This window comes from Nelumbo lutea, chromosome 1 (genome assembly GCF_056320005.1).
Source record: "Nelumbo lutea isolate HS-2025 chromosome 1, American lotus-T2T, whole genome shotgun sequence".
Taxonomy (NCBI): Eukaryota; Viridiplantae; Streptophyta; class Magnoliopsida; order Proteales; family Nelumbonaceae; genus Nelumbo; species Nelumbo lutea.
In genome coordinates, this window is record NC_142684.1 from 166,933,112 (window position 1) to 166,948,606 (window position 15,495).

General features: G+C 36.0%; 1 protein-coding gene across 1 annotated transcript; it reads left to right on the forward strand.

Annotated features, from left to right (window-relative positions):
- The first annotated feature begins 693 nt into the window (after positions 1-693).
- LOC148878986 (small ribosomal subunit protein uS19-like) lies at positions 694-5,831 on the forward strand. The gene is made up of 4 exons (XM_088960348.1): positions 694-834; positions 939-1,084; positions 1,214-1,271; positions 5,392-5,831. Exons 1-4 carry the CDS (start codon positions 832-834, stop codon positions 5,638-5,640), a joined length of 456 nt encoding a protein of 151 aa, XP_088816474.1. The 5' UTR covers positions 694-831; the 3' UTR covers positions 5,641-5,831.
- The last annotated feature ends 9,664 nt before the right edge of the window (positions 5,832-15,495 follow it).

A 15,495-nucleotide genomic window follows, 5' to 3' on the forward strand; every position in this document is an offset into this window, starting at 1 on the left:
TGTTTTTTTTTTTTCTTAGAATAATGAGAATATTAGCAAGTGGAAAATTCTGCTGACTGAAATTTGTCATTTAGTTTTACTTAATTACATATTATGATTTATAATAATCCACATCTTCACAGATTTAGCATTTTGTGCTTAGTTGCTTGTTAATGTAAAGGATGCTGTTAAGGGTCTAGTCCTACCTATTTTCCAACCATTTTATGATTTGGTGATAATTTTTAGTATTTTAGTATTTGGTGATGGTTTTGTAGCTGTTTTTTATTATTTTTTTACATGTTTATTTTTGCTCATCATTATTTCCTACTAATTTCAAATGATCATTACCATTCTTTTTCTTCTCTCTACTGTGTTGTATCATGCTTTTGTTGATGTTAGATAATTTATTTTAAAGCGATAAACATTTCCTCCTGGTGTGGTTTTATTCACTGATTAGGATTGTTGATGTTAGATCATGGCCTATGCTAAATTTATTAAATTACAACATAGGTATGGGTTTTTATGTCCAAACGGAGTTTTCCGCGCGGGCCTGCGCTTCGATTTCCACATAAGGGCCAGTCTCGGGCTTGACTGGAGCCTTTTTTTTTTTTTTCTTTTTTTTAATAAAGCGGCAAAATTCGGCCCAAACCCGGTCCGGTCCGTAAATAAATCTATCATAGGTTTAAAGCCTGATCCGACCCATGATCACCCACTGCCCTAATCCGGTGCGATACCATATATATATATATATATATATATATATATACACACACGCTTACGGACTAAGTTCTCTGCAACCCTAGCCGTGATACACATTTGCCGCTTACAGCTTCCTTCTCGTCGTTTGTAGTCATGGTGAGTTCGAAGCTCATTCTGCATCTTCTTTACTATTCAGAGCCATTCATACATGTACAAACACCTTGATTTGTTCATTAACATCGCTTAATTCGTTTTCTCAGGCGGATATCGAAGCAGATGTCGCTCCAGGGCAGCCGAAGAAGAGGACCTTTAAGAAGTTCAGTTTCAGAGGAGTTGATTTGGATGCTCTCCTCGACATGTCCACCGATGAACTTGTGAAGCTCTTCCATGCTAGGGCTCGCAGAAGGTGAGGCACCGGGGTTAGAGATCTGTAACATGTTTGGTATCTATTTGTCTGAATTAGCTTTCATTGGTTCTCTCTCTCTCTCTCTCTCTCTCCCTCTCCCTCACACATCTTTGTTGCTTCACTTCGTAGGTTCCAACGAGGTCTGAAGAGGAAGCCCATGGCTTTGATTAAGAAGCTGCGCAAGGCGGTAAAACATTTTTTTTCTTTTGTCAATGGCTCACCGCATCTGGTTCTCTCTATCGTGTTGCATAATTTAGAGCACTGATCGTTAAAATATACACGTTTGCACCTTTCCCTAAACATAATCGCGAGGATCTGTTTGGTTATGCCGAAGTATTTTGGTGATATACTTTATTTGGCAGCGAAATGTATCTTACATCCTTTTCCATTGGTTTTATTTACCTTGTTATCATTAAAGAGCATTACTTGGCTTAGTCGCTTGGCATTTAGTCTAGAATGTTTTTTTTTTTTTTTTAAATGTTGTAGTTCACTTGATAGTTTTTTGCCAATACCGCAGGGAGCAATTGTGCTATCTAGTTTGTTAATACATTCCAGAATCCTAGTTGGATTACGATAATTGGTTATCCATTGCTTTTATTTTGTAACTGAAATTCTTATGGGGTCCAAGTGATAAATGATAGCTTCTTATTTTATTTAGAATTTTGTATTCGCTTTCTGATACTCATTCTTAGTGTAAATAGTGTGGAACAAGGTTTTACCTCTTGGTGGAAGTTAATGGTCCCCTGGTTTGGTTGGTTAATTGTTAACGGACCATAGAGAGATGCCACTGGTCACTTGTTGTGACCAGTTAAAGAGAGATCAATCAGTGAATAAATATCAAGACAATAAAGAAAATCCACTACGAAGTTGGTGAAGAAATATGTACAGTATTGAGACAATGAAGAACTATCAATGATTCAATTGTATCTTCGTGATTCTAATTATAATTAACAACATACGTGAAAGAAACATCATTAAGACATTGGAGAAGTTTTCATTGTTATATCTTCCTATTTTATTTAAAGTTAGTTCATTAGAATTGAAATTCCATGAAAAATTGATGGGAGAGGATTCTCTGGATGCAAAATCTCAGGGTTGGTTAATGATTAAGGGGTTTTACGCTGAGAGCTATGGGGGGAGGGTGTGAAATGTGCAGTTCTTTGTTATGCTTGTATGAAGTTTAACTAATTTTGGTTAGGTTCAGTTCTCAATGATTTTGGACAAAATCTTGTTCAAACATAAAAGAGGTAGGGTTCATGTTTGTCTAGTTTTTTATTGGTTTGTAACTTCATATAATTGAGTTCTATATGGTGTTTGTTACTTTGTTTCTTGATGTGGAAGTTCAACTTATGTTGGATTACATAAATATTATTAAGTTGGAAGCCTCATTTAGATAGTTTACTGCACCGAAACAAATAGGTTCTTAATTTTGGCACTGATTAGTGATTCTGTTTGTAATTTGTAGGCTCCTAGGATTATTTTCTTTTGTTCTTCAGTAAAAGCCTAAGTTGGTCTTCAGTGGATCTGAACTTTTATATCTGAGGATTTCAAAAGCTTTGAGTTTTGATAATTGAAAGTTTGCGTTACTTTTTTTAGATATCTGAATGAAGTCAAGCTGTTCAGTAATCTGAGTGTTAGATCCATTTTTATTCTTTATAGTTTTACCCCACCAAATATGTTTATTCAGTATTTCTGAATGTTGATACAACTGGAGATTATATATTTTGTTTATCACATACTTATTAATGCACTTTTAACTAAATTCATTAAAAATGTCGGAATATGTAAGAATTAATAACAAATAAATCATTTGGGTAATGAACTAGTAAATAATTTTAATATTTGTTTATCTATTTTACTAAAAATGTTAAATAATTGTAAGTTACAAAAAAGTAAATAATATACTTAAAAGTTAAAAAATCAATGAAAGGCATAGAAAGTTTTGGAAATTTTGATAGTAATAAAAATATTTCAAGTTATTAAAAAATGAAAATACATTACAGAAGTTGATCAAAAATATTAAAGTGATTATAAAAAATAAAGTAATGGTAAGTGGTTATTGAAATGTAATAATTGTGTTAGTCAGCTGGGTAGTCTCCCAAAGGGTGATAATGATCCTAGGCCCTGGACCAGACCGGCCCAGGTTTCAAGCCAGACACTTAACCTAGGCCTGGGTATACAGTGGCCCAGACTGGGCTGGGCCTGATTATTGTCCTATATCTTTTATGCATAATTGCTAAATGTATACGATGTTTTATATGTTATATGGCATGCAATGTGTATGAAATCAGATATAGGCATTATATACAATATAGTATAAAATTAAATAACATTTAACACACACACATATAAATTCTGTATAAATGACATGTATAATGCCTGATGTATTTGACCCCCGACCCGACCTTGAAATAGTCATGTGCAACAATATCTTTCAGCGATGACACCTATGGATCCTCTTCGTTTCTGTAATCTTATAGCTGTCCCTATTATATATATTGGACAAAGCTCTTCATGTCGAAGATAAATGGAACCACATCCTTCTACATATTGTTTTCATGGTCTAGTTATAACATCATCATCTTAATTGAAACAACTTCTGTATAACATCAAAAGGGTCCTTGTGAATACCAATAATAATGGAGTAAGGTGTCAAAGTTCTGTAAATTATCACAACACAAAAATTTCACCATAACTGGCAAGTCTTATAAAACAAAATCACATGGTGTGTCAGCCTCATATGAATATAAAATGTAAAATGGAATACAGTCAAGACAGATCTAGCCCAAATGAAATCAATCAACAGGAGAAGCTTCTATTGTAAAACTCTTAGAAAAACCAAACTGGAACCCTGCCTCCTGATCCTTTAGAAAAGATAGTAGAACAATCCGGTAAAGAAGCTAAGCAACTAGAAAGCTTTTTTTAAAAAAAATATTTTAATTAAAGGATTCTTTGATTGGTTATAGCATTCTTGATTCTCTGCTGCAGACTTATGTGGATATTTATTTTTTGAATAAGAAAGAAATGAAGAATTGTCAAAATCAGTAGAGAAGAGGAAGAGAAGGGAGTTTTAAATATAACTCAAACAATGTGAGAGAGGGTATTGGCTGTCAATGAAAAATGGGGAAGACAAGAGAGAAGGGTTGGCTGTTTGAGAATATGAGGTCTGACAGATGAAATATGGTGATAAACTTGGTTGCATTTATGCCTAAAAATTTAATTAAAAATCTCTGACTGCATTTAGAAAAAATTTTAACACCAATGAAGTCATTCTTTGAGCAAATCATATTAATAAGGAAAGATGCGATTATAAAGAGGATGAAATATCAAGATAAATCTAATTCTCTGTATCTAATAGGGTGGTGTCAACAATGAGATCTGCAAAGTCATTCAGTTGCTCTTTTGTTGGTCCATGTGATAGAAGTAACGATCCCCAGTGGCTAAATCAAATAGTCCTGTTGAAAGATCATTATAGTTTTTGGTAGAAAGGCCCTGTATTTAGAAAGTTAATTTCTTGATATATTTTCCCCTATTTTACTATTTTTATTCATGGGGTGGGGGGTGGGTGGTAGTCCATCTTGTAAACCCTTGATTCCCCAACCTTGTTGAAGTTGGGATTTGATCTTATGTCTTTGCTACATGCATGCCTACAACCAGCCAGATGCCTTACCAACTGAACCAGTGGGCACATTCTCTCCATTGTACGTCTACATTATAATACTTGAAAATAGTCTTCTCTCTTGATTTCACCAGGAAATTTCTTGATATTTTGTCCCCCATTATACTATTTTTATTTATGGGGCTATAGAACCGGGGGGGGGTAGTCCATCTTGCAAACCCTTGATTCCCCAACCTTAGTGAAGTTGGGATTTGATCCCAAGTCTTCGCTACATACATGCCTACAACCAGCCAGATGCCTTGCCAACTGAACTGGTGGGCTTGTTCTCTCTGTTGTACGTCTAGAGATTATGTTTAATAAAATGCTTAAAAATGCCTCTGTTGATGTGCTAGTGATTACACAAACTGATTGTATTCTATTCTAGATCTTTAACCGGAACAGAAGAGTTTCTAATCTGAAATGATTTAAAAAACTATAATGGATCGTTTCAGTCTTATATCATCATAAGACTGTTCAAAATCTATGAAACTCATGGTTGGTTGAGCTTTGGAAGAAGCGTTTTCTACACCTTCTGGAGTTTGTCTTGGGTTATGTATTATGTAAACTATTGGTTATTATTATTAATTATAAAGAAAGAAAAACATGTGATCCTCTGATTATTTGTTATATGTTTCTAACTTTGAAACAGAAAAGGGAAGCTCCACCTGGTGAGAAGCCAGAGCCAGTTAGGACTCACCTTCGTAACATGATCATAGTACCTGAAATGATTGGAAGCATTATTGGAGTATACAACGGCAAGACGTTTAACCAGGTTGAAATCAAGCCTGAAATGATTGGCCATTATCTTGCCGAGTTCTCCATTTCTTACAAGCCTGTTAAGCATGGTAGACCAGGTATTGGTGCCACACATTCCTCAAGGTTCATTCCTCTTAAGTGAGATCCTCCTTATAGTTGCACTGGCAAGAGTGGTTCTGGGCTTACTGGTGCAGTGACTGCTGTTTGTCGATTGAATTTTGAGTGGACTTTATTTGGATTAATATTGGTTTTTTTTGGTTATGTTAGTTCAACTTCATTCTGTTAGATTTTGGATTACTTAAAGAAATGAATCAGAAGTGAATTGCTAATATACATTTTGCTGTTGTGCACTATTATATTGAGTATCTCGGTATCTCCTGCATTCTTTCCATAGGCTATGTTTGGTATGAAGGAAAAGGTAGGTTAAGGAAGGGAAAACCGAAAGGTTTCCCTACCTTTCCGTACTTTTTCCTTAAAACCAAACACAGCCTAAGATGAAGTCTTAAGTATCGGAATATATTTGCTGTCGTTAACCCAATGTTATTGCCAAGGTTCAAAATAGCGATGGCGTATGAACCGATACCCTTTTTTATGTATTATTTATTTATTTAATTTTGAAACAGGTTCGGGGGGGGGGGTGGTTTAGGTCTCTTCCACACCATGAACCGGTCAGACCCCGATACACCCACTATAGGAGTCTTGGAATATTATGTATTGGCCGATACGTGTCGATACTTTGAACCTTGTTTATTGGGTGGGTACTGGGCCTGTGTGTTGGGTGAATGGATACCTTTTTTTAATGTTTTATTTAATTATTTTTTTTGAAACAGGTTCAGGGTGGCCGGTTTAGGTCTCCACACCCTGAATCGGTCAGACTCCTGATACACCAGCTATAGGGGTCCCTGAATGATATGTATCGGCCATACGTGTTAATACTTTTAACCTTGGTTATTGCATCTCTTCTGTGGTGACCGAGGATTGTTGGGTGGGTACTGGGGTGCTAATTACAGAGCTTTCAGTAACCCTCAACTGGAAGAACGTGGTGTTTAGTATTAAAATTGCTCAAAAGGTGGTTTCATTTTCGTTTTCTGGCTTAAAATTGCTCACGTTGTAAGAAGTCTATTGGTTACCCGGTGAAGTTTTGGTTGTTTTTTGCCACCTCCAGCGATTTAGGGTCCGTTGGTTCTCGGATGAATGGACCTTTTGATTGCGCGATTATTTCGATGGATTTCGATTCTGATTTTGATCGCAAATTCTAACCTTTCTTCTTTTACTCTTTCAGCTTGGTATTCTTGCATAAAGGATGGTTTTAGACTTTTGTTTGAATAAAGCTCAGTCTATGATCTACACATATTATCCAACGATGCGTTTTTTAAGTCTCATAATACTTGTAATGAACGAATTAAATAACTAATGAAGGTGAAAAATGCTGTAGAAGCTTGAGTGGTAAGTTGCAAGTGAATAATTTTGTGCAAGGTTCCCGGAGAAAAATTACTCGGGATCAATCTTTGATATCATATTTCCCTAATAAATATTCAAGATGTTCAGTTTCTCTTAACATCGGTTGATTCTTTTCATTCTTTTGAAGATAATCTGAATCTCTTCTATTTCCCTAATAAATATTCAAGATGTTCAGTTTCTCTTAACATCGGTTGATTCTTTTCATTCTTTTGAAGATAATCTGAATCTCTCCTGCGTTACACTTGTCATGAAATACATTTACAACATACGGGTTGTCTGTAATTGAGAATGGGCTAAACATTGTATCATTCGTATGTTTATAAAGCGATTACCTCTACAGGTGCAGCCATACTGAACCCCTTTTATCACGAAACGTTAACGGGTAACAAATTAACAATTGGTATATATTAATATTATCACCCATGTCGTCCAGTATAATTGGGGAAAGGCTTGAAGATGATGATAACCCATGTTATCCAGCCCCCGAAAGAACATGAATCGAACTGTTCCCACAAGCCAGTGCGAGAATGAACCTAAGATAAATTTGCCTGCTATTGCAGAACAAATACAAGATTGCTCAGGATGGGACCCAAAAAGGAAACTAGGCTGGGGTTGCTGAACCAAATATATGGGCATGAAAAAGTACCACAGACTCGATGCATGACTGCATCTCCATCAATGGTACAACAGTGACCGGTAGAGTAGAACACTTGTTTTTATATATCTTTTATCAGCGTAGCTGGTAGAACTTACGTACTCAATAAGGTAGATTTGAGGCTGAAAAAGCGCAAGAAAACGGAATTGCATTTTAATCATTTAAGGTCTCTGATATTTAAATCAGGTGGTCAATCCTCACCGTCAAAGTGAAGAGGAAATGAATTTTCTTGTGCTGCATACAATGCTTCATCCAGTATCAGTTACAAGGAAAAAAAGTTTCTCTGGATCCATCACGTGGCCAATTTTCTTTAACATTGAAACACCAAACTTCACTAACATGGCCAATTTTCCGATTACTTGTACAAATAAAAGTTAGTGATGTGTGAATGTACCTCTCAATGACCAAGAGGGCACACAAACTTCTGAACTTCCTATAGTTACAGAGCTATTCATGACTTCTTTTCCAATTTCCGTTCACTGGGTCTTTTCTCCTCCGCCTCTCTTCGCTTTTGTTGCCTGCAAATTAAATACAGACCAGTTTAAATGTACATGAATTTAACCATAATAATAGTAATAAATTAATAATAGCCCATGTCAGAGAACGACCAATTCCTAATCCCTGGCCAGTCTTTTTTGGTGGATAAATCACTAGCCAGTCCAACTGGTTTAGTTCTATACTTCTATCAAAAAAAAAAAAGTACATCAATAAAAACATTCAAGAAGTTATGATTCTATATCTCACAGCAAAGACTACAGAGATCCTAGCAGAAGTTTATGCAGCTGGTGGGTATCTAGTTGGATAACATTGGTCCTCAACTCGCTGATCAAAAATAAAAAAAAAAGAGAAGAGGAAAAAAAAAAATTGGCCCTCAACTCAACTCAACTAAGCTACATAAAACAAGTTCCGCCCTTCCATGGTGTTTAGTGACGTATCAATCGTCAAATTATAGGCCTTCAAATCATTTCTCACTACTTCAATTCATGTCCTTTTTGGCCTGCGCATTTTTAGACCTTCAACTTATAGTTCACTTCTTCACACAGGTGCACAGGTGCCATAGATGACCTCTTTGTAAATGACCAAACCATCTTAGTACTCATACACCCATTGACTATTGAGGCTACTCCTAGTTCCTACATATTATATACATGTTTATTTCTGATCCTACCATTACTATCTTTCCCACTCATCCATATCTACAATTGCATTTCTGCTGTCCTTACAACCATTTTATTAAATTTTCCTTTTATCCCAAGGGGTATCCTCCTATCACATACGACTTAAGTGCAACTTGGGTGGTAGGTTGGTTTTAAGGTCAATCGACGCCCAACCTTGAAACATGGGCCTAACGCTCATACCTAGACTGAGCCCTATATTCCCAATCCAGGGCCAAGATGAAACTAGAATTTTACACACTTGGGTTGGGTTCAGGTTGATAAGTTAGGCCTAGTGGGCCCAACGCATTAAAAGTGAACCTAAACCTCTTTGAATGCTGGGTCCAGTTTGGGCTGGGCTACCCAAGGGCTACTCCTGGGCCAGCCTAAAAATATGAAAAAAGACTTGAGATTTGGGCCTAGGCCCAGCCCAAGGATAAAAAGTCCAGGTTTAGGCCATGTAAATTTTTGGGTTAGGTTGGTTCAAGCTCGTATTAGGGCTGCCTAAGTTGCACCCCTAAATTGGATTCTATTTGCATCCCCTCCATTTTTTTTTGAAAATAAATAAAAAAGGAATTATATTAAGAAAAAAGAGAGAGAGAGCAAAGATGGTTAGGGGTGTAAACGGACTAAATATTTGAATATTCGATTAATTAATTAATTATTTTAGATAAATAAATAAATAAATAAATAAATAAATAAATAAATAAATATATATATATATTTTATCGAATCGAATCAGGTCATACCTGAATTCGAATCCGATTAACTATTCGATAAGAATAGGATATCCGAATTCGACCGATTATATATTCGAATTATCCAAATTCGATTCGATTATGTCGAATATTGATATCGAAATCGGATTTTTGAATACCGTTGACACCCCTAAAGATGGTGACAAGACATTACCCAACAAAAAGAAAGAAAGCAGACCCCAACATTCTGTCAACCATTAGCCTTTCCAATCACACCCAAAATCAGTACCCAAAAATCCAAAACCCACTCAAAACTATTACAATCCCCTTCAGCAGAAAAAACAACTATCCCATTCAAAACAAAAGACCCCAACAGAGCACGCCCATGAAACAAAAAACAACCCCTAACCCTTTAAGATCCAACCAACAAAAACACTCCAATACTCAACCCAAACCCCTACAAGAACCCACTCAAAAGCCCCCTTCTTGATTGTGATAATGCAGCCTTTGTTTCCCAGATTTCTTTATTTTCTTGGAAGGAACAAACCCCAGAAGTTCCATCCTTAATCTGCTGAAAACTCTTGAAACTTGGACAGCCCAAAGTTGTTTCTTGTTTTTAAACCTTCTCACTGCAATAGGCATCTGCTCACTTATCCCTGCATCCTTGGAGAAATCATTTAATTTTTCTAATTTGAAAACCACATTTTTCTTGAAAATTTGAGCTCCCTCCTGCTCTCCAACTTCTTCAGAGGCACCTACTTCATCGACGGAACTCCTCAATCCTTCTTGTTTTTCCATCAACTTTCTTGTGGAGCTCCCCTGTTCTGGCTTTGCTCTAACTTCTTCCCTACTCTGTGTCATCCCACAGAATTTTTCTTCCAACTCCCTAAATGGTTTCCTTGCAAATTCCTCCCCTCCAAGAAAAAATAGACCCAAAGTAAAACTTTGAGTTGGGCCTCCCAATCCTAATTGTACTCGGATTACCACTCCTTTTGTGAATGGGATAGCTGCTAAAGAAATCTAGCTCTTAGGAATGTTAATGTCCACATACCTATTTGGTAATACCTTCTTTTTTCCCAAAATCACCATATTATATGCTTTCTTAAATCAATGAATACCATGTGAAGATCTTTTTTCTCTTCCCCCAAACTTTTTCTATCAATTGTCTCAATAAAAAAATTCCATTATTGACTTCTCAGGTGAATAGAATTGGTTTTTTGATATACTTGTTTCATATGGTAACCTTTACTCAATCACTCCCAAAGTTTTGTCCTACGGCTAATGAATTTAATCCCACGGTGAGTATTTCAAGTTTGTATATTGCCATCGTTTAGGACACCAATTCTCTTCAATTACATAAATGAAGTACTCATTTGAAGCTGTCAAACTTCACTCTTAATACTCTAGATTCCATAACCACTTGTCAAGGTGAGTAGTGTCTTGATCCAACTATTTTATCTATAGCTTGGGACACTTCAATTCCTTGATATTACTAAACTACATATGCTAATACAGTGAATTGCAATTCAACATAGTGGATTGATATATAGCTAATACAGTGAATTGCAATTCAACATAGTGGATTGATTCCATCAATTCACTATGTCTAGGGCAACTACTGGGTACTTAAACTAGTAATCAGAAAGTGGACTGCGTAACAAGCATTCTTGGTCCTTGGCTTTCCTGTACTAGCAGTTCCACTATGAACGTTACTGCCTGGATAGTCAGTGATCTATCAGCAGGTCTATCTACTTGGACCCCTATTTCAATTTTTGGACAATGGAAAAAAAATCTTACTCAAGTATAAGGTATCAAATGCCGAATGCCACTGCTTCTGCCCAAATAGTTGGGATTAAGGCTGAGTTGAGTTTGCTCCTGCTACGGTTTTTCCTTCAACTTCCCTATACCTAGGCCTCCCTTCTCTTTAATTTTGCAAACTTGTTCCCAATTTAAGAGGAGATCTCTCTACTCATTTCCCAGGTCCCAAAGAAAATCCCTAATAAATTCTTCAATTTTCTGCACAACTTTCATGGGGAGTTTAAAAACTGACAAGATGTAAATAGGTAAGTTGGGTAAAGTAGATTTTATCAACGTCAATTTCCCACCTATTGAGAGGTAATTCTTTTTTCAATTATCTAATTTTCTTAAGAATCTCTCAATTATTACTTCCCAAAAAAAATCATCACAAGGATTGCCTCCTATGGGGAGACCAAGGTACTTCAAAGGCCACCTAATTGCACAGCCCAACACTATAGCACACTCCTCCAGCAGTCCAGCTCTCTTTCTCCTATTTGTAACCCTACCAAGCTACATTCTGCCAAATTAACCTTCAGGCCTGACACTCCTTCCACTATCTCCAGAACTCCCCTAATGACATTTGTGCCACTTATATAACTCTCATCATATGTTTCATGCTTGATACTTGATGGAGCAAATTGAAATTATCACTATACCTAAGAACATTGCTTAGTGATGTTCATGTGCTTTATTTCTCCCCGCCAATTTTCCTTTAGACAGGTGATCAAATGGCAGAAACCTTCACAATGCAAAAGCACCAGTTATTGTTCCCTAACTGAAAGATGTTACACCGATAGTTTTGAGGTGGAGTTCCAGAGAATTAGTGTAAATTAATTATCTTTTATATGAAGAGCATTTCTGTAATTGTACATATTTAGTTTAATAAAATTATTACAATTGCAGAACTAGTTACCTTGGTAGAAATAACAGGATGGGAGCTACATAAAGGAGAGCCATGGAGAGCAACTGTTACTATTAATCTCCTATATAATTATATTACATTTTCTTTACTCCTTCAGTTACTCTCGCATTAGCAACATCAAATTTCATCTCTTGACTATCCGGAAGTTTTGAATAGACATGCATTTTGGATTTTTTTAACGGATAACTGAAGTTCTATTTTCAACTGTTTTACAGATAAACCATTAGCAAGATCTTCAAAGTATTAAATGTTGCAGATTCAAACCAACAGCTTAGTTCAACCAAGTGAACACTCTAAAGGTTAGTATCAATGCAAAAAACTTTTTTGTTTGGTATATAGGGATGGTCGACAAACTGTTCTGCAGTGGCAACAATGTTATATAAGATCAGAAATACCATAATGTGACATTTTTCAGTATCATGGTTCAATAATTCATAACAAGAGTAAGATTGAGGAGGATGTCACCAGTTGAATTAGAGCAGGATGAGCAAAATGCAAAGGTGCATATGGAGTTTTATCTATAGGCAAATACCACTTAGATTAAAAGTAAAATTCTATAAAGCAGTTGTAAGGCCAGCCATGTTGGGCAATCAAGAAACAACATGTCCAAAAAATGACTAGCAGGAATGCGTATGCTGAGATGAATGAGTGGAAAAAATAGAAGGGATATGATTAGAAATAAGCTCATTCATAGGAGATTAGGAGTAGCTCCAATAGGTGATAAAATGAAAGAAAGTAGACTAAAATGGTTTGGTCATGTACAGTGGCGGAGCCAGGAATTTTCTTTTCTTTTTTTTTTTTTGGGGGGGGGGGGGGGAGTTAAACAAGAGATTGAGATAGGGAGGAGAAGAAGTAGGAAGAATGGCTTAAGAAGGTTTGGGTTTATTACAGATTTTTTAAAAAAAAAAATAAATAATATTTATTTCAATTTTGAGAGTTTGAGAAGCCTTAGCAAGTGATCCTCCACAATTTTAGTTCAAATTTTGGAGGGGGGAAGAACCCACTTGATCATGTTTTTAATCCAGCCTCCACTAAGTAATCATGGTTTTAAGCAGTACCAATATATTTGGCTCCACCCCTGGTCATGTAGATAGAAGATCATCAACAGTACCTGTAAGAAGAAATGATTTGTTATGAGATGAACTCAAAGGGTAAGGGGTAGACCAAAAAGGACATGAGTGAAAGTAGTAACAAATGTTTTAAGCACCAATTATTTAACAATGGACATGGCATTAAACAGAACAGACTGGAAAAACAGGGTTAATGTATCCATATAGATGGGATGAGGCTTTGATAATGATTAGAAATACCTATTGCTTTTGACTTAAGTAATAGGGTCAGCTTGGTTGGTCCAGGAAAGGAACGGATGAGAAATTTATTTATTTATTATTATTATTTTTTTCATTTTTCCTTCTTGTGTTTGGTTTCTGAGAATAAATATATGAAAAGTTTCATTTTCCAGTATTTGGTTGCTTTTGACTCAAGTAATAGGGTCAGCTTGGTTGGTCCAGGAAAGGAACGGATGAGAAATTTATTTATTTATTTATTATTATTATTTTTTTCATTTTTCCTTCTTGTGTTTGGTTTCTGAGAATAAATATATGAAAAGTTTCATTTTCCGGTATTTGGTTGCTTAAAAAATTACATCGGGAATATAACTTGGCCCACATTTTATTCATCAATTGGTATGTTGAATAACATATAGATGGCAGTTGCACCCTTCAAACAGCTGCTGTGGCAGAATTGAGGAGCCGTGTGTCATCTGTCATGTCAATTTTGCCTTGGTCATGTGTGATGTTTCAAAAACTAACCCAGAGGTTAAACCGGCTTTCTCTTTAGGTAGACAGGTCACTGGTTCAGTCTTTAGAGTTAATAGGTTAGTCCATGATGCCTAGGGCTATAATTGAGTCGGTTCAGATCTGATCCAAATTCCAGTTACATCCAAATCCAATCAGATTATTGAAAACTGATATTAGCCAGCCTGTTTTATTGTCTTTAGAGTTGTGTTTCCAATCTCAGTACAATCATTACACCCTCCTAAATTGTTTAACCAATCTGTTTATATATTTTTTTTTCCCAAAACTGTGGCACTGATCTTAAATAAATTGAAAGATGGTGAGCATTTTGGTAATTTTAGCACTCACATAAACATTTCTTAACTGTGCTAAAGTTCAGGATACTAAAGTGTTACACTTAAAAGTTCAGGCCCTTAAGTGTCACTACCCCTAAAGTACAGGGTACTTATAAAATTAATATAAAACCTGGTGACTAGGGGTGATCATTTATAACCTATCCCAGAGGCCTCGCCTGATCCAACCTGCAATATATTTATATTATATACATATATACTGTGTCAGGGGCAGAGCTGCGTGTATTTCAGTGGGGTCAACAGACCCCATTGAAGTTCAAAAGGCATGAACTATATGTATGATTTCAGCCCATTTTCCCATATTGACCCCGGTAAGGTTAGAAAATATAAGAGGGTGGGGGTGTCAATTTGGACATTTTATTTAGGGCCTGTTTGGTTCACAATCAGAATCGGAATTGGAATTGAAGTCCTTTGGAATCGAAATCGGAATAAGAATGGTCTATTCCTGCCGCTTGTTTGGTTCAGGCTGGAATTAGAATCAGAATCAGAATCGACTGGAATGGATTCTCATTCCCAGAGGGGGAAGGAATGGCCATTTCCTCAAATGGGGGAATGCTATTCCACCAGGAATGGGAATGAGATCCCGATTCCGAAACCAAAACAATTGCAATCGGAATGGACCATTCTGATTCCGATTCCAGACCCCTATTCCCGAGAACCAAATGGACCCTTAGACTATTAGACTAATTAAGCTATGATTTGGGCAGTTGAAAATGTAAAAAAAAAAAAGAAAAAAAAAAGAAACTTTTCTACATTTTGAAATGCCAAATAAATAAAAGGAGTAGAGGTATTTTGGTAATTAAATGATAACTAAAAGAAGACAAAGAAAGAAGAAAAAACCCCAACTCATGTTTTCCCTCTCTAGTGTCATTTTTAAGTGTGACTTCACTAGAAAAGAAAAATTTCCTGGCTCCGCCACTACACCATATTATTTATATATGAACATTATAATATGAAACATGTAGTACATACTGTATATGATATTTTATATTATTATAAAGAATAACATTAATTTTATAGATATATCATATGTGACATGATATAGGGTCCATGAGAATGTGGGTCCAAGTCTGAAATTGGCCACTTTGTGCAAAAAAAAAAAAAAAAAAAAAGCCAAAGGTTAGGTCTGTATCCAGTATACCCCTCCCATGACCCTATATT